The 19,401-nt window shown below is 51.9% G+C and overlaps 1 protein-coding gene across 1 annotated transcript; it reads left to right on the top strand.

The window, feature by feature from the left end:
• Positions 1 to 2,391: 2,391 nt before the first annotated feature.
• LOC117867330 (multidrug and toxin extrusion protein 1-like) lies at positions 2,392 to 19,184 on the top strand. The gene is made up of 17 exons (XM_034752224.1): positions 2,392 to 2,648; positions 4,252 to 4,353; positions 4,615 to 4,683; positions 5,873 to 6,021; positions 6,764 to 6,806; positions 7,505 to 7,549; positions 8,873 to 8,970; positions 10,081 to 10,178; positions 10,936 to 11,049; positions 11,598 to 11,665; positions 12,667 to 12,775; positions 13,301 to 13,376; positions 14,152 to 14,221; positions 14,919 to 15,051; positions 16,304 to 16,398; positions 17,413 to 17,497; positions 18,533 to 19,184. Exons 1-17 carry the CDS (start codon positions 2,478 to 2,480, stop codon positions 18,751 to 18,753), a joined length of 1,746 nt encoding a protein of 581 aa, XP_034608115.1. The 5' UTR covers positions 2,392 to 2,477; the 3' UTR covers positions 18,754 to 19,184.
• Positions 19,185 to 19,401: the final 217 nt, after the last annotated feature.

Here is a 19,401-nt window from a genome sequence, read left to right as displayed (position 1 = left end):
GAGTGTGAGGGTTTAATGAATTACAGTGACGGCTGGTTAAGAAATCCTTTACTAAGTCTTGAGTAGATGAGATCCACAAAACCCCGTCACCTAATCTGAACTCCCAGCTTCTTCGTCCAGGTCAATCTTCGATCTAGTCTAAACTCAGAACAATTGAATCATAGAATATCAGGGTTGGAAGGGACCTCCGGAGGTCATCTAGTCCAACCCCCTGCTCAAAGCAGGACCAATCCCCAGACAGATTTTTGCCCCAGATTCCTAAAAAGCCCCCTCAAGGATTGAACTCTCAACCCTGAGTTTAGCAGGCCACTGCTCAAACCACTGAGCTATCTGCAATGAGTAACATAGCCCTCCTGGAGATGGGTGCAGACACACTAACTGCTGTTTCATCTCCCCCTGTTCAGCCTAGGGACAGATGGGACAGTAGTAGAAATACCTGCCCCTCTCTGCACTGTAGTGCAGGGGTCAGCTCAGAATTCTGCTTGCATGTGATTCATGCACTGAGACGCTTTGAATCACTGCAGTCGTTCGCCCCACAGTGCAGGAACAGGGAGTTGGACTCCCAGTACCTGGCACAGACTTGTGTAGTAAGAAATGTCTATGGCTGAGTAACCTGTAGCAAAGGTCACTGTGAGAATGACCAGAATACAAATGATGTTAGGGAATAAAGGGCAATCCTAACACAGGACGGGGGGAAAGAAAGTGGCAGAGGCTGAGTCTGTTTGAATGCAGAAAGTCCCAGAAGGCAAAACCTTTCACGCAGAGAGAAATCAGATGCCAAATTAATGTTCAATTCACCAGGTGAAGGCCGGAGGTAGAAATGCAGCTAGCAGGGAAAGCAAGAGAACAAAGCAAGGCCGTGTAAGGGTACAATGGCTTATACATTGAATGAAATCCCCAGCACTGACCCTGTGAACATGGGGGGAGGCCAGATTTACAAGCTATAGGACCAGCATCACCTCTGACCTGCTTCCCCCAGCCTTGGTTTTTCATTAACACAGCTAGGCTAAAAGGCAACAATGGTTTCCTTCAGCAGGAGTGAGCAAGCTTGGAACTGAATCAAGCAATGTTAGAGAGGAGCAGAGATCTCAGTGTGGGGCTGCGTCCCAACTGCAGATAGACTAATCCAAAGTTAGGAGTCAGGTGATTTGGGGAGCAACCCCGAGACTCTATAAAGAGGACAGCACAACCGTCACTGGAAGGGATCAGGTGAAAGCCTCAGCCAACCAGAATAATAGGCGGGCAGCTCTTGAAGGGCCTAATCCTGCATCCATTGAAGTCACTGGGTGCTTTGTCACTGATTGCAATGGAGTCAGACCCTAGCAGCAACAGCATGGCAGAAAGCGTGTGCCTTCTCTCAGTGGCACCAGAGGATGTGTAAGTTGCACTGGCTACGCTGCTTACCCGTGACGCAGTTCAGTACCAGTGGAAGCTGCAGTGTAGACAGGACTCCAGCATTGTTACCCTCGGCCCCTCTATTTCTATTCTGCACAGCTCTAGATGGCGTGGTGGTAAAAAAAACAAAACCAAAGCCAGAGTCCTGGCTATGCCTGTGCAGCAGTCTGGCTCCACTGTTAGTCAGAAACCTGGGTTCTGTTCCTGGCCCTCACACTGATCTGAAGTCACTTCACCTCCCACTCCCTTTCCAGCTTGTTCCTGGTGATACGTGCTCTGGCAGGGACTCTCTCTCACCGTGTTTGTACAGCGCTTATCATACTGAGACCTCAAGGGCAGCTGGCACGGCTGCCATACAAACAATTGCCAGTGCAGACAAGGCCTCAGGCAGCAACGTGAAATCCACAGGGGACAAATCCCACCTTCCTTCCTCAGCCCACATATCCCCACTGCATCCAGCACACAGCCCATGGCCAGGACAGCCGTGCTCAGTGCCATGGGTTTATTAAGGAGCTTTACTTGAGTACTGACTCAGAAAGAGGAACGCCACCTTCCGGATCAGCCATGACACTTTTTGCAGCACTTCTTCTGTCCTTAGACCTCCCATTCAATTATGGGCCGGTACCAGCCTTGATTAGCATGCAAGACAACATAGCAAGGCAGTCTGGCTGCAGGAATTCCCCATCCCCAGAGGTTGCTGTCTCCAGCTGCCCCCATCAGGGCTGTCCAGGCCACCCTGCCATAGAATCATAGATGTGCAGGGCTGGAACGGACCTCGAGAGGTCATCTAGGCCACCCCCTGCATGGAGGCAGAACCAAGCATACTTAGAACAGTATCAGACTCTGCTAGAGGCTATCCTGCTCCTGCTCCTCCTCCGTGTGTCCAGGGACTTTACTCATCACCTGTTCTCGGGCTGTGCCAACAAGAGGGGGTGGCGGATAGGGGCATGCTCGCTCAGCCATGACTGAAGTGCACTCTGCTGCGGTTACGTAAGGGTCGCCTGCTCGGGTCAGGTGAATCGAACGGGTTTAACCAACGGGGAAGGAAAAGAGGGTTAGTTATTCCCTGGAGCAGCGGCAGCATGGAGCTCGCGGGCCCCGCTGATGAGAACCCCTTCAGAGATGTCAGGAGCATCGTCCCGCCTGCGCCATCCTCCGGCTGCGGGCAGAAGAGCAGCTGCTGGATTCGCCAGCTGATCCCATTCAACTTCTGGGAAGAGGCGAAGAAGCTGCTGGTGCTGTCGGGGCCATTGGTGAGGCGAGGGAGGGATAGAGATAGCCGGGTTTGCGTTTGCCCAGTGAATTGGTGCAGGCGGGTCCCCTCAAGTTGGATCAGCAGAGCCCCGAGTCACATGGGTTTGAATCCTGCTTGTTGGAGGGTGGGGGAAAGGGGCTGCTGGATGGATTCCAGACTTCCAGGGGATGAGCTCCTGTAGGTTTTAGGTATCAGAGGGGTAGCCATGTTAGTCTGAATCTGTAAAAGCAGCAAAGAGTCCTGTGGCACCTTATAGACTAACAGATGTATTGGAGCATGAGCTTTCGTGGGTGAATACCTACATGCATCCGAAGAAGTGGGTAGTCACCCACGAAAGCTCATGCTCCAATACATCTGTTAGTCTATAAGGTGCCACAGGACTCTTTACTGCTTTTGTAGGTTTTAAGTGGCATTTGGGGGTTTGACTCTCGTCGTCTTTCCTGCCCCATCCTGGATCTTCCTCCCTTAGCAGGCAGGCAAGCTGGCCAGCCCAGCTCAGCTCAGCACTCACCCTTCGTCCACTGGTTCTCCTAGAAAGTCCAGGCCCCCTCTTATTGCAAGACTCAGAGCCATGGTTCAGTTCATCCCCTGGTCCTGCCCCTCCCCTTTGCTGCATGCTGAAATGACCACTTGCCGCTTCCTGTGGTATAATCAGCAAAGGAGGAATGGGTGAGAGAGGAAAGGGAGGGAGGAACCGTAGGATTGGGTACAGTGCGGCACTGTTGAAGCCCCCAGCACTGGGGACACGGGTGGATGGTGCTCACTCGGAGAAGGAAAGGAACGAGACATCACAGACGCTAGCAGGAAAGCCCCTGTTCCTAGAAGGAGCAAGAGATCCGTGGGTGCAGCACAGCCTTCCCCGGGCTGCACTGCTGAAGGCTTCTTGGCATGTGCCTTGCGGCAGGTGTCTTGCGCACGATAGAGCAGGAGGCAAGCCGGAGGCTGCGCTGGGGTGGTTGAGGAGATGCTGTGACCCAAAGGGAATGGAGTAGGGCTAGTTTCAGCATTTAAAATGGTGGCAGCGACTTGGGTCCCATCTAGACTAAGACTCTTCCCACCAGTGGAGCTGATCAGATATTACCAAATGTGAGAGATTTCTGGTGTAAATTGGGCCTGGGAGGTCGAAATGCAGCTCCATCGCACCCGTTCCAATCTGGGCTTGGCAGCATTACTCCGGGCTTACCCAGATGTAGCCGAGATCAGAGTCTGGCCAATTTCGCCAAAACACCGAGAGCTGCTGGCGTCTGATGTCACCAGCCCTCGTGGAGCATCGAGTGGAGTGATTAACCCTGAGCTGACCAGGGACCGGCTAGAACCGCGAGTTGGTGACGGAGAGTCATTGCATCGCCAAGTCTTGCAGAGAATTTCCAATGGCTGGTGGATAAACCTAAAACCAGCTTAATCTGGGGGTTGGGTTTTGTTGTTGTTTTTTTAAATATTCTAACGTTATTCGTTAAACCATTTGAATGGGGACAATCCCGCCCTCTCTCTTTTGTACAGTACAGGAAGAGTGTGTCCTCAGGGAGCCTCTCAGTGTATTCCCGCCCTGGACTCTGCAGTCACCATGATCTCTGTTTTTCCTCCCCCTCCACCCTTTCTAGACCTTGATCCAGTTGCTGGTCTTTATGGTACACATTGTAAGCTCTATATTCTGTGGCCATCTGGGGAAGGTTGAGTTGGCCTCCGTCTCACTTGCTGTTGCTGTAAGTATTTTAGTTCTGAGTCTTTACATAAGTTGTATCCTTTCATGCCAGCTCATGTATACTAAACATCTCTTATCAAACAGTAACTAGGTAGTTGGAGCGGTGGGTTGATAGCTGAAGGGCTGGTAGCAGCCTGGGATAGAGGGGGACCTTTGACATCGCCTTTGCCTTTCAAACCCAGCCCTAGATGAAACCTGTGACCGTCTGAAATTGCACTTTCATGTTTTTTCACTGTTGTTTTATCATTATGACTATTTCCAGGTTATAAATGTTACTGGCACCTCTGTGGGGGTTGGTTTATCTTCCGCATGTGACACGTTAATATCCCAGGTAGGTAACAGCTGCTGGTTTCTGATCTCTTTGTTTTAGAGATGATGTGGTTTTTTAAAGACACTGGCTGAATAGAGTCGCCTATATTGCACAGTACTGTCATAATTGGTGTCTGAGCTTCTGGAAGAGTCAGAGCCAAGTAGCTGAACCCTTAGAAATTCCAAACTCCATAGGTTTTGCCCTTCAGGACACCCAGGTGAGCAGATCCTATGAAAGGATCATACCAAGGAATGACTCAGTTGTCTAAGCAATTACTTAGAGGCCCTAGAACATGCAGTTCAAAGCTCCATCTGGGTCCAATGTGGCTCTTCATCTCGCAAGGATCAATCACATGTCATGCTTCTGCAGAATGAGACGGCAATGTTCTCCTGGGACAATCTGGCTGCAGGAGTTAAGCCCAGGACTTCTGGATCTAAAGATATGAGCCTCTTACTCCTGTAGCAAAAAGGACCAGGTCCATTAACTCCAGGGCTGTAACAGACTCATAAGCCACTAAGTGGGGTCAGAGATCCACACTGTGGTAGCAGCTTTTAGACTAGTGGGTCTCAACCTTTCCAGACAACTGGACCCCTTTCAAGAGTCTGATTTGTCTTACGTACCCCAAGTTTCACCCCAGTTCAAAACTACTTGCTTACAAAAATCAAACATCAAAATGCAGCACAGTTACTGAAAAATTGCTGACTTTCGCATTTTTACCACATGATTATAAAATAAATCAATTGGAATATAAATATTGTACTTAAATTTCAGTGTATATATACTATACTATCTAGGGCAGTATGAACATGTCACGGTCTGTATGAAATTTTAGTTTGTACTGACTTCACTAGTGCTTTCTATGTAGCCTGTTGTAAAAATAGGCAAATATCTAGACGAGTTGGTGTACCCCCTGAAAGACCTCTGAGTACCCCCAGGGCTACATGTACCCCTCCTGCTTGAGAACCACTGTCTTAGACCACCCTAAAAACCACATCCTACCTGCTTTGCATGGATACTGAAGGATCCCAGGGCATGTTTTTAATAACCCTCAAAGTCCTCACATGCCCTTGTGCTACAATAGGCAGTGGGTGACGCCTGACACTCCTGTGCAGTTCCTGTATGGACCCCGCAGACTCTTAGTGCAGTCCAGGGGTCAGAGGTAGAGAGCGTGGCTGAAGGATGCCATTGGATTTAACCTCTTGTTTTCCAGACGTACGGCGGTAAGAACATGAAGCGGGTGGGGATCATCCTGCAGCGTGGCACCCTCATCCTGCTGCTTTGCTGCTTCCCCTGCTGGGCTCTCTTCATCAACACCGAGCAGATCCTGCTGCTGGTCCGGCAGGACCCGGAGGTCTCCAGGTTGGGCGTGTGCTCCAGTTTGTACAGCTCCATGCTGCGGATCACACTCTCTCCAAGAAACCAAGGGGACGGGTGCCTTACATTACGTGCTAAGGCCTCAGTGACACCAGAGCAGCCACCTCATGGACCAGGCCCTGCCCTCGGCGACACTGGTGGAGCACTCCCTTCTCCCCATTGGCCGGGCCCAGCCCTCGGCGACACTGGTGGAGAACTTCCTTCTCCCCATTGGCCGGGCCCAGCCCTCGGCGACACCAGTGTAGCCTCCTCCATTGGCCGGGCCCAGCCCTCGGCGACACCAGTGTAGCCCCCTCCATTGGCCGGGCCCAGCCCTCGGCGACACTGGCGCAACCCCTCTCTCCCTATTGGGTTCTGCCATCAGCCCGCCCCATGTAGCCCTGCCATCGTATTAATTGGGGTCACATCCATGGGTATAACCCAAGGCACAATTTGGCCCTGAATCTTGCTGCCTTTTGAAGGCAAATTCTCTGCCTCCCTCTTGCACAGCAGCGGATTATCCCGTGGCAGGCGGCTTATCAAACGGGTCTCCGCAGGGGAGCCATTTCTTGTAACAATGCTGCTGAGCTGTGGCTCGGAGGAAGGTAGAGGATAGCTGGTCCTGCTGGTCCCATACCCCCCTACATTACCCAGCGAGTGCGGAGGGGCAGTCCAGGGCTGGCAGGGGAAGAGGGTTGTTTTGGAAGATGCCCTGGTACTAATTGTGGGGTTTTGTATCTTCCCCCAGGTTAACCCAGGTTTATGTGATGATTTTTATCCCAGCTCTTCCCGTAAGTTCCCATTACCCTCGACTCTCTCGATCAGTCACTGCTAGGAAGTCACTTCCCCCAGAGCCCAAAGCCAGATGCCGCCTGCGCCCGCCCCCTCAGCTCAGTGGAGTCCCATGGCCCCTTTCTCGCCTGCAGTGGCTTCTTGCATGCGAAATAGTCTCTCTCCTTCCTGCAGGAATGTTCAAAATTGGGGACAGCCCTTGGTGGAGCCTCGCAAGATCTACTTGGACGCTGGCCCCGGGCAAGTGCTCTGTGGGATTTTTAGGACAGGCCAGTAAACTCTCTTCGCTTTTTCATTCTCTTCAAGGGCTAGTGAATAGATAATGTTGTTACTACTGTTATTTTTTCCCTAGTGTCCAAGAGCATCTTAAGGGTTTTTGTGCCGGGGCTGCTAAATTTTCATTTACCAGTTTACCAAGCTGCCTTAGTAGGTTTAATGTGGGGCGCAGGATGAATCCGGCATCTCACCCTGACTTTGCAGTTAGCCCTGGGCTCTGTTACCCGCTAGGTCTTTTGAATGGCACTGGAAGTACGTTTTTGTCCTGCACCCCCAGCCGCAGCGATGCCGTCCAAACCAGACCCTCCTTCCTGTGCCCCAGGAACACCAGCTGGGCACTGTGCTTTCTGCTTCTCCTGTAATCTCTAGACTCTGCTCTGAACGGTCCCCTGATCTCAGTCTGATTCACTGATTTTTGCAGGCCGTATTTCTGTACCAGTTGGAGACGAGATATTTGCAGAATCAGGTAGGCTGCCCCTTTACTTTCACGTTCACATCTTTGTTGAGTAAAGGGGGCAAATCTCTCATTCTGTGACATTGCGCCGGGTCTCTCTCTCAGGTAATTGGCCCCGAGAGCTCACATCTGTTTTGCACCGTGTCCAGTAGCACATATAAAATGCATGCCAGGTAGGGTCCTCGTGCTGCAGTTTGAGCCGACCACCAGGGCCTGGGTTCAGTGCAGCAGCTCCTTTTGCATTTGTGCTAATGATTGGCCAATCCTACCTCTGTTATGAGTTCGGGAAAAACAAAGGTTTTCCGACATGACGTTCCCACTGGCGCCCACTCCGAATGCATGTAGCTGCCCTTTTAGATTCCAGCTAATTAATCGTCTCACTTTGCACATGCTGATATTTCAGTGGATCAGCTGCGTGCCACCTATTTTCCAAGGCAATAGCGATCGTGAATTTTGCTCTCTGGCTTTATTTTCCACAGGTCAATTGTTGTAGCCAGTTCTGGTTAGGTGGGTTTTATGGGCATTCCCGACTCTAACTAATAACTGCAGCAGGACGGTAGGGTATTAGTTCTGCATCTGTATTCCTTCTTTGAGGAGCTCTCTGCAGTAAGAACTGCCACTCAGAAACAATATTTGCACAGCTCTGAGGATCTCAGCCACGTTTTGCAAGGATGTGCAAAGTACCATTATGCCTAGTCTACGTGTAGGGAAACTGAGGCACAGAACAGTTAAGAACTAGACATTTCAGGAGTGGCCTCTAAATCTGTGGTCAGGCTTTCAGAAGTGCTGAGCACCAATAGCTCCCACTGACTTCAAATGGGTTATGGATGCTCAGTGCTTCTGAAAATCAGGCCTTGGGGCTCTGATTTTGGGCACCTACAGACTGACGGTACCCTAAATTAGAGTCCCCTGTTGAAAATCTGGGTCTACGTTACTTGCCCAGGATTACACGGCAAGTTAATGATGTAATTGGGAACAGAACTCAGATCTCCTGCTCTCACCACTCAACCCGCTGCTTCCTGAATGGTGTTTGTAAAGAGCAATAATTCTGATACAACTGGAGGCTCCTAGCCAATCAGAATACAGAGCTACTTCCCCTCAATACAAGGCTGCTTTCTTGAATAAAATTCCACCATAGCATCACCAGTTCTACCCTCCCCAGTCACTCCCCCACTCCCATCTGCTTCCATTGCTACCCAAGAGTTTGGTATTGAACAGATCGGTGAAACACGAACATACGTCTTTCTCCAGAAGACATGTTTATATTTTAGATAAGGCAACAAAAATCCAGGAGCCCTGGAAAAAAACACATATCTGTATTTTGTTTAATTTCAGAGGATAATCTGGCCGGAGGTGCTAAGTGGCATCATTGGAAATATCATAAATGCCATTGCAAACTATGTCTTTATCTACGTGCTGGACCTCGGAGTCATGTGAGTAGTGCCTGAATATTTGGAAGACAGAAACTAGACGTCCAGCTATGGCTCGATCCTGAGTGGTACTGATTTTGGGGGGCCAACTTGAGACCTCCTTTCAAGGGGCTTGGTTTTTCAGAGACCAGATGCTCAGCACTTCAGAAAAATCAGATCCCTTTACAGGCGTCTCAAGTTGGGCACCCAAAAGCATTAGCCACTTGTGAAAAATCGTGGCCCAAGTGAACAAATGTGATGGTCACGGATGGCTACTGAGACACAGCTTGGATCTCTAGAGGATACTAAAGCTCTCTTAACTTGCACGTGGTTTCCAGCTGAGGCCAGTGGGACTTTGCTTAAAGGATAAAACCAAGCAAGGGCCCAATATTTGGCCCAGTGGTATGATTAGCTCTCTTCATCCAGAAAACCAGGCCCTGAGGCGATCCATAGGGATCCCATTGGCCATTGCAGAAATGCAGTCCCCTCTCACTGGGTATGTTCACCAGATACAGAACAGACATTGCCCTGACATCCTTCCTCTGTAAAACCCCCACTTGCTCTCTCAGCACTGGCTGTGACGGAGGCAGGACGTCAGGACCCAAAAGCATTAGCGTAGGAAGTGAAGCAGCTGTGAGTTCCTGTTTGTGCAATGCTTGGGAGATGGAAAGTGCTGGTTATTTGTAGGATGGAGTCATTTATCTGGGTAAAAGCACAGGGCAAATATACACACGCCAGCTGGAAACTGACTGGTAGCAAAGGGTTCCATGGAGCCTTCTGGGATATGGAGTCCCAGCCAATCAGATCGTATCTACTGAGATGTTTGTGCCGTAGCAAACCAGCCCGTGAGGATAAGCAGGTGGGGTGCTAGTCTAGTCCATCCACCCCAGCATTCTGCCCCCTGGAGGGACCGATTCCTAATGCTTCAGAGGGAGGTGAACTCCCCACTCACTGAGTACCCGCTCAGCAATGCAACGCTGGGTGTGGAGTGGGCGAGATGCTCTTGTCGTCTGCGCAAGTGTCTTCGGTTCAATTCCTAAGCGAGGCTTTAGCTGCAGCTAGAGCAACTGCTGGCGAGACAGGGCTCTCTGCAAGAGCCGAAAGTCCAACTGGCTTTCTCTGTCCCTTTCCTAGGGGTTCCGCCTGCGCAAACACTATTGCTCAGTACACTCAAGCCATCTTCCTGTTCCTGTACATTGTCGCGAAGAAGCTCCATGTGGAGACCTGGGGAGGTGTAGTATCTTTCTGTTATGCTCTCGTGTGTCTGCAAAACTCTCTGCTTCCCATGGGAGACCCTCTCAGCTCCCCCTTCCATTGATTTTCATTCCATGGGTGAGAAGAGTTAATATTAACCTTGGTATAAGCCTGTCTGCCAGATGCCGTGTTGTGTAAGTTACAGCTCAGATCGACAGAGCGTATCACGAATGCTGGGTGAGCCTGGGAAGAAAGTCGTGTCGGTGAGCAGCGTTCCTGGCTGAACTGAACCTCGCTTCTAAAGCTGCCAGAGGTCCCCGTGCTGCCATCAGAACAGCACCCGTCCCATCCCGCTGGCTGTTCTGCGCAGGTGCAGGAGTCACCTGTAGAACTGGGGCCTGGGTTTGAGAGTGTCACTTAGGGCTCTCTGGGCCCACTGGGATGTGTTAATGGACAAAGCACACTCGCCATTGCTGGAGTTCCTGCCGAGGTTACAGCGCGGCTTGGGAGGGCCCATTGAGTACAGAAAGGGTGGCAGTTTCCCCCTGGGATTTCCAGGAATGTCCAACCTGGTCCCTAGCACTCTCTCTAACAAGGCCGAGGCCCCGAAGAGATTAGGGCCAACTCTAAACCCTCTTGGAGTTTGGGTGCATCTGAATCGGGGCTTTTTCTCTTTGCACGTCGCTTGCTCTGGAAAGTGAAAATAGACCCAGTCAGTTTCACTTCCTGGTTCTCCATGTGCTGACCCCCCCCCCCCCCGGCTGACTCTTTACACCCTCCATCTTCTTGTCCCAGGCTGGTCCAGCGAGTGCCTCCAGGAGTGGGACACCTTCATCACTCTGGCTGTGCCCAGCATGCTCATGATCTGCATCGAGTGGTGGACCTACGAAATCGGAAGCTTCCTGATAGGTTAGTGATGGGAGGAGCATGTTGATGGGGCACTAGAAATATCATCCCCAAGGAGGATGACCACAGTGGTTCTCAACCAGGGGTACATGTACCCTTGGGGGTACTCAGACGTCTTCCTGGGGGTACATCAACCCAGCTAGATACTTGCCTAGTTTTACAACGGGATATATAAAAAGCACTAGCGAAGTCAGTACAAACCAAAAGTTCGTACAATGACTTGTTTACACTGCTCTAATACACTGAAATGTAAGTACAATCTTTCTCTTCCAATCGATTTAGTTTCTAATGATATGGTAAAGAGGAGAACAGCAGCAGTTTTTCAGTACTAGCGTGCGGTGGCACTTGTGTATCTTTGTGTGTGATGTTGTAGGCGAGTAGTTTTTGAGTGCGGGAGTTTTTAAACTTGGGGTATGCAAGACAAACCAGCCTCCTGAAAGGAGTCCGGACAGGTTGAGAGCCACCGATCTGCTGACGTTTCACCTGCTCTTTAAAGGGCTCCTTTTCTGGGGAGCAAACTACAAAATTCTGACGTTTCCCCCCGAATTCAGGCCTGCTGAGCGTAGTGGAGCTTTCCGCACACTCCATCATTTATGAGGTGTCCACGGTGTCGTACATGGTAAGACTTCGGGGTTATTATTTACGTTCCTGCACCACCTAAAGGCCCCCCCTGAGAGAGCCCCCCATTGTGCTGGGCACTGACAAGCCACGCGAGACAGCCCCTGCTCTGACGCACTTACGGTCGAAATAGGCAGAGGAAGTATCCACAGTGGGCAGGGTGGGAGGCGAGGCCCAGAGAGACTTGCTCAGGGTCGCCCAGGGCATCTGGTGGCAGAGCAGGGAGTCAACCCCAGATCCGAACCCCAGGCTCAGTCGAGAGGGGCTAATATCTGCATTCATTTGTAGCTGCTCCGGCCATTCCCAGGAAGAGGCTCTGTGGGGGCGAGGCGGGACTCACAAGCCTAACAGCAGCCCCCAGGTGCCTTCTACTCCGTTCCTTAAACCTGTTCATCCAGCAAACGGAGCCAGCCCCTAACTAGCCTTGATGGCGCTAGAGGCCATCAGCCTAAGGCCGAACGACACCAACGCCTGTCACCAGACAGCCACTCAGACTGAAGTATTAGCCTTAACCACAGTCAGCCCCAAACATGTCCCACATCTGTCTCCTGGGCTCAGCTTCCACATGTGCCCAGACCTGTGCCTGTCTCCTGCTCCTGGCCTGTCAATCCATAATACCCAGCAGTTTGGGGTTTAGAGAGACGTTATCAGCACTCCCCAGCCGTCAGGCAGGCCAGTGTTCTCCCTTATTTACAGATGGGGAAACTGAGGCTGGGAGGTGAAGTGACTTGCCCAAGGTCACAGATGGGAATCGGGGTCAGAGGCAGGATGAGAGCCTCTGCCTGGGCGCCGATTACACCTGGCTGTAGCCCCTCCCTCTGCCCGACCTAAAGTTTTGCCTCCTGCTCTGCAGAGCTCTCTCCACATTCACTTTCATTAGCTCACGGCCGCCTCCGAGCGATTGTCTCGGCTGGAGGGGTTGTAACACTCGTCCCCCTGGGTCGCTGTCGCCCACGACGTCCCCTCCCCAGACCAACATGTGTCGGTGCTTTGGGATTTCAGATTCCCTACGGACTCAGCATAGCCGTCAGCATTCAGGTGGGGAACGCGCTGGGCGCTGGGAACATAGAGGAGGCCAAGAGATCGTCCACCACTGGCATGCTGTGCACAGGTACGTGACTCTGCACTGGCTCCACCCCTCCTCGGTGGCCAGGGAGTGGGGGCTCAGTCCATGTGCTACGGTGCCAGTCAAAGCGAGACGCTCATGGCTCTGCCTAGTGCCGGGCATAGCAAGGGCAGCTGTTTTTGCAAGCTTCCTACACCGATCTGTGCCAGTTGCACCTCAGTTGTCCCCTGCAGCGTCCTATTGTTTGCAGTCGTGGGATTCAGCCGGACCGCCTGCAGTTATTTAGTGATTTGCACACCTAGGGACCAGGGTGACAGCCCCGTAGGGTGACCAGATGTCCCAATTTTATAGGGACAGTCCCGATTTTTGGGTCTTTTTCTTATATAGGTTCCTATTACCCCCCACCCCCGTCCCGATTTTTCACGTTTGCTGTCTGGTCACCCTACAGCCCCGGTTTTGTTTACGCTTGTGGCCTGAGCCAGGTTGCTCAGGCTCTGACAGGAACTGGATTTCACGTAGTCGTCAGCTTGTGTTTGCTCTGTTCGACTGACTCCTGACTCTGCTTTTCAGGGTTTCTTTGCCTGGTGGTGGGCGTCATATTAGCAGCCACAAAGGATGTGCTGGGATACATATTTACCAGTGACAGGTGAGTTGCTCCGATTCGGTACTACAGTCCTTTCAGAACAAAGATGACAAGTCACTATTAAAGATTGAGCCAAGGGAAGACTTGTTTGGAGGCTTAGAAGAGCCTGCTCCCAAATTGAAGTCGGGGAAAGGTTCCCAGTGACTGCAGGGGACCTTAACGCATGGGGTGGACACACTTGCCTTCTCCTACGCTCAGTCTCCCTTAGTCATCCGAGTACAAAGCCGGGATCTCACTGGCTGCCTCTGAGCTGGGCTTCACTCGAAAGAGAGCGCGCCTTGGTGTATGTTCCTCTTTATTTGGATCCGAGTGAATTTTGTTTCGGGAGACGTCAGCTGATCAAGTCACAGGGGAAAGTCTGCTGCGAAAAGCTTAGTTAGCAGGGCGGTGCAGATGCCAGCCGGCCCAACTGATTTTCCTGATCACACACGAAGACGCCCGAAACCCTCAATCGCTGGTTAAAGACCAGCCAGCCGAGGGCGAAGAGTGATTTATGAGCGGCTGACTTTTCCCAAGGCAGCAGCAGAAACGAGGCTCAGAACTTCCTGTAACTCACAGTTTAGTCCCAGCCTGCGGTACGGCCCTGTAGGACCATTGGGCTCGGTTGCACTATAAAGCGTGTGCTGTAAGCGAGTCTCTCTCCGGGCACATTGGTGCAAGTTTGTGAGGGTCAGCAGGTTGTACAGAATGCAGCAATGTGTTAGGGGCACGAATTAGTTGAGCTGCGACAGATGCATTTTATTTCTAAGCCCGATTGCCTCCTTCATTCCTCAAACAGAGAGATCATTGCCCTGGTGGCTTGGGTTATGCCAGTGTACGTGATCGTCCACATGTTTGAAGCCGGCTGTGTAAGTACTTCAGGGAATTAGCTGTGCTGCTGCATTTGCTATCAGACGGTATTTCTGACGCTGGTGGGATTCAGTTCCAGGTTGATCAAGGAGAGAATTCAGAGCTCATGGCTACGAGCCTGAGTAATGTCTGCCTCCAAGTTCACAGGCCCTAGGGACGGACTCAGAGGAACGAATACATCCGATGTAATGGGGAAACTGGCCAAAAGGAAAACCATGTAATAGCAGGGCTAATAGTCAGGGCATGGTGCATTCAGATGGAAGGGAGGAGGTAGGTATGGGGAAAGAAGGGAAGGAACGCAGGAGACATTCCCTACCTTTGGGCCTACAGGAATTACTGTGTGGATCGTCTGTGAGCAGGAGACAGAGCAGTGAGTACAGAAGAGAGACAAACCGTGGTCATTTGGAAGCAGCCCATGGCTGCCAAGGGCTGGATTGAAGAAAGCAGGTTCTCCTGGGGCGAGGCTCTTATACAAGCTTCCAGGGGTTACCAGCTGCCTGGCTGCAACCAGCCATGAAGTGAGGGCTCAGCTGTGGTATAAGGGTGTCTCCCCCCCCCCGGGGTTCGATAGGGGTCAATAAGGACAAGTAAAGCAACCAATATGTGTGGGCAGCTGCTGCAGCCAGCACCGAGCCTAGGGGTCTTAGTGCAACCAGCACACATCCTTCAGAGTCGTCTTGTCTTCTCCCCTTGCAGTGCGTAACCAGCGGAGTGCTCAGAGGCGTGGGGAAGCAGAAGATCGGCGCGATCTTGAATGCTGTTGGCTACTATGCCGTGGGCCTGCCATTGGGAAGCGTGCTGTTGTTCGTGGCCAGGATTGGAATGATAGGTACAAACAGCGGAAGGGGGGGAAAGGGAATTGGCCCTTTAGCCCTGGAAATACAGAGGCCAAAATCTCAGGGCAAAATGGGCCCAGCTCCAGATGTTCTAGGTTAGACGCCACTGGTCGTGTCCCAGGAACAGGGCTAAGTTGTTACCCTGCCTTTGGCCATGTCTCTTGGCTGCTTTTTTTTTTTTTTTTTTTTACCCCACGCCAAAAAAATTTTAGTGCCTTTAAAATGCGCCTAAAGGTTACCCCGTCCTTGTGGTGGGTGGGGTTGGGGGGGGGGGGGGCTCGGAGGCTGGGGGTGGGTTTTGAGGGAGTGGGTTTGGGACATTCGCCTGTTTGGTGCCTACTAAACTCAGCTGAATTGTGCTTTAGAAGCAAAGATTCCAAAGCCAGCAGGGACCCCAGTGAGCTGTCTTCTGTCCCTTCACCCCTCCTTGAAACAGCCCAAATTCCATCCAGCCCCCAGCCCCCCCTAAAAACCCAACCCCCTCACAGCCCACATCTTGCACCCCCCGCCTCCCAGAACAGTTCCAGCGCTGGCTGACAGCCCCAGAAAAATTCCATCTCTCCCCCACCCCCCAGGGGTGCTGGGAGCCATTGACCCAAACTGCAAACCCTGTATATAATGGAAACTACTTCAAGCCAGGGGCTGCGACCGCCCCCACAACCCCCCTAGTTCCCTCCCCCCCACAACCCAACCTTGGCTTCAACACCAGTGTTCTCTCCAGCTCCCCCCCCATTCCATCTCCCTCCCACCACCGTATTCATCTACACCCTGGCTGGTTAACACCCCCTTTCCCCCCTTACCTGGGGAGTCTGGCAGAAACAGGAGATCCCCTAGGCTGGCTGGGCTGCTCAGGGCCTCGCCCTGGCTGGGTTCCTTTGGGCCTGGCTCTCCCCTTGGGAGTCCCTCCTCGGATTGGGGAGGAGCCACCTGAGAAGGCAGGTGTAGTATTAAGGGCCCTGACTGTACTGTGCAGCCGTGGCCAGTAGGTGGCAGTGTTGCGCAGCTCCCCACCAGGTACAGCGAGGCCAAGCATAGGGCAGGAGCAATTCCCCAGTTCCCTGGTGGCCCAATCCTAAGGGTTCGGGCCCATGCTGGGCGTGTGTAGGCAGCAAAGCAGCGGGAGACACAGGCTTGCAGGGCCAGGAGGAGATTCCATCTGAAGTGTTTCTATAGCACCTGCCACCCTAGCTTTCATCTGGGGACCGAGCGAGTTCGTCTGGTTAACGCCAGCATTTCCTCTCCCAGGCATCTGGGTCGGCTTGCTGATCAGCGCCTTTATCCCAGCCATCTGCTCCGTCATCTACATTGGGCGGATGAACTGGAAAAGGGCCTCCGAGGAGGTAACCAGCTTTACTTAAGTGTATTGCAGGTTATATCTGGCATGTGTACAAGTGGGGGGCAGGGGGTGATGGCGCAGACCTATTAGTGAAACACCTTCGGGTCCCTGAATAGCGGTGACTTAGACAGCAGCAGTGGGCTCAGTGCAGCCCTTGGGTGAGGTTCTCGGCCCTGGTATGCCGCCATATTGGCCACTCCTGCCTTTAACAGCTCTGACTAAATATTAATGTTAGAATCACGACGACTGGCTAACACTCGTCACCGTATCTATCCCTCCTGACTAATCAATAATCAGTTACTCCTTTAGGGGCCTCCCCAGTCACTCTTCTCAACGCGTTAACCACGAGTGGGGCCGCTCTGTTCCCATGGCAGGGAGCCAGCTGGCCACGTGGTTAAAGGTGAAGGGAAGGAAGGCCTCTTCCCGGCCCTGTTCTGAGTTCCACGGAGCTCCTGCAACCTTCGCTGCCAGCCTGAGCACACAAAGCCCAGCAAAAGGTGCCAGACCCCGCACCGCTGAGTGCTTCCATGTTGCAGGAGAAGGCTGGACAGCACCAGGAAAACTGATCTGTAGCTATTTTGGCTTAATGCACGGGGTTTGTGTAGCCCATGGTTTGGGCTCCTGCTAGTTTTTCATATATAGTTGAAAGCAGTTCAGGTCACCTCTAACTCACTGGGTCCTTGCGGGGTTTTAATGCCGACTCTGGATAGAGAGCTCATGAGCAAACCAGTTTGGATAAAACACACACAAGCAACTCAAACCTCTCAGCCCTTGGATACTTTTTGGTCTGGCGTTGCTCTCTGGGTTCTTCCTTTACTCACAACATCCACGCCAGTAAAAGCTCCATATTCATGTCACACAAATCTCAGGGCCGGGCAGTAATAGCTCCTGTGAGACAAACTGTATATCTGAAAGGTGATAGTAAAACTTGCTTTGTAAGACAAATCCATTTTCCCTTCCCACCTGCTGCATACAACAGTGATCGTCTGGGTACTGTACAGTGTGTTTATGGTCCTAGGCTCAGCAACGGGCAGGTGTGAGCCAGCTGGCCGGCAAGGATTTGAACTCAGCTCCTGTCTCACACAAGATGGCGCTCCCCTCTGGTAGGGAACGGGGTTGATTTACTAATGGCCTAATATTGTGAGTAGGGTGACCAGACAAGAAGTGTGAAAAATCAGGACGGGGGTGGGGGGGTAATAGGAGCCTATATAAGAAAAAGACCAAAAATCAGGACTTTCCCTATAAAATCCGGACATCTGGTCACCCTAATTGTGACCTGCAGATGTTCAGGTAGCACATATATGACTCCTGAGTAACTGAAGTGCTGCCCAGTGGGTAGCTAACTAAAATCACTCCCGTTCTCGGCAAGTATGTTGGGCAGTATGTGTGCACGTGTCTAAGCAGTTTGGGGGAAGTTGCTTTTAAGTGAGTTGATTATATAATGCGTAAGAGCAGCATTACCATGCTCTGCACTAGTTACAGTGCAAGCCACGCTAGGGCTAGTGTTAGGAAAGGAACCCTCGAGTCCCAATGTGGAAACCTGACATACCTGCAGGGAAACTAAGGGCGTCGCCGCATAGCTCTGGGCTGAGTGGACTCTCACCCGTGCTGGTTTTGAGCTGCTGTCTCTCAACCCATGAAGATCTAGGCTGCTCCCCAAGTGGAATTTCTAGGCACCAGCAGCAGTAGGCTGAGCCCAGAGCACCTGGGAGGGTGGAGCCTGTTCCCTTCTGCAGCAGGCCTGCAATCCAGCTTATTTTAAAACAATAAATGGGTTTTAAAGAGCAGAGACAGCAAAACCCCTCCTACTTCTAATAAGTGCTCGGTCTGCTCAGCTCTATTTTCCTTTGCACCCTGTACTGAGGGGCGGGCACAGGGCTCTTCCTGCAGGCTTTGGAGAGGAGGGAAACACCAGCTAGAAGAATGGGAATTGAGGCGTAAAGGCAGAAGAGGCGGGGATCATCTGGGTTGTAAGGAAGCAGTTTAAGGACAGTGCTCCCAGAGAGACATCTTCAGCATTGGGCCAGGGAGCAGTTTCATTTCTGAAGTCTCTGCTGGCTATCCTAGCGCTGCCAGCTGGCAACTCAGTCCTACAGTCTGAGCAGTACCATTCCCCCCCCCCCCCCGCTGTGTTGCAGTGGAAGCAGAAGCCCTGAACGGCGTTGTTCTGACGCGCATCACTAAGACCGAGGGTCAGACGTACCAGCTAACGCTCCAGGAAGCCACACCTGCCCTTTCCACTGTGGGTGAGATGCTGTCTGTGAAGCAGTTAATCATACGGCGCGGGCTGGCCGTCACCGGAGCTATTGCTGTACTCGCAGTAGGCATTCTAATAAGGGTCATTACTATCCACCACTAGCATCACGCTAGGGGTGTGGATAAAGGGAAGGAGACCCCTTCTGGCTCACTCGGTAGCTGAAACGTGGACCCAGCTACAGACGACTAATGCTCCACAGGTCCTACTGTCACAGCAAGGGCAAAGATCCCACTTCAGCAGAAGACTAGAATTGACCAGCACTATGAATTGCTCTACATGGTGCCCTTGGAAACGGCCACAGGCTGCTATGGGAATCTCATCCCACAGCTGGCTGAACAGGCTGGAAATACTTTGGAGGACTGCCCTCTCTACCCGCAGCAGCTTCTCCAGTGCAAGCACTGATAACTTATCACCACCGTGAACTTTTATTGCTTGCAATCAGATAGCAGCAGCAATAGCTTGTGTGTGTACAGGACTGCTGGCATGGTGATTAAATGGCATTTAATGATGAATAAATCTCTCAAGCTGCAAGTTAGGGTATTGCAATGGCTCCTCTGGTTTGAAATTCATGTTAGTGTTTGGCTGCCACGGCAGAAAACAATCACTGAGCTCTAGTTAGCTGTGAACCTCTTCAGAGCATATTCTCCATCTCTGCTCTCAGAGTGGGGTATCTGCTTCAAATGCATGCTGCCTGAAAGGACTACTCCATAGGGGGAGAGACAGTAGTCAGGGAAGGAACAGCATTCCAAA

This window comes from Trachemys scripta, chromosome 18 (assembly GCF_013100865.1).
Source record: "Trachemys scripta elegans isolate TJP31775 chromosome 18, CAS_Tse_1.0, whole genome shotgun sequence".
NCBI classification, from domain to species: domain Eukaryota; kingdom Metazoa; phylum Chordata; order Testudines; family Emydidae; genus Trachemys; species Trachemys scripta.
The sequence above is the reverse complement of the archived record's forward strand: the minus strand, read 5'-3'. Positions and strand labels throughout refer to the sequence as shown.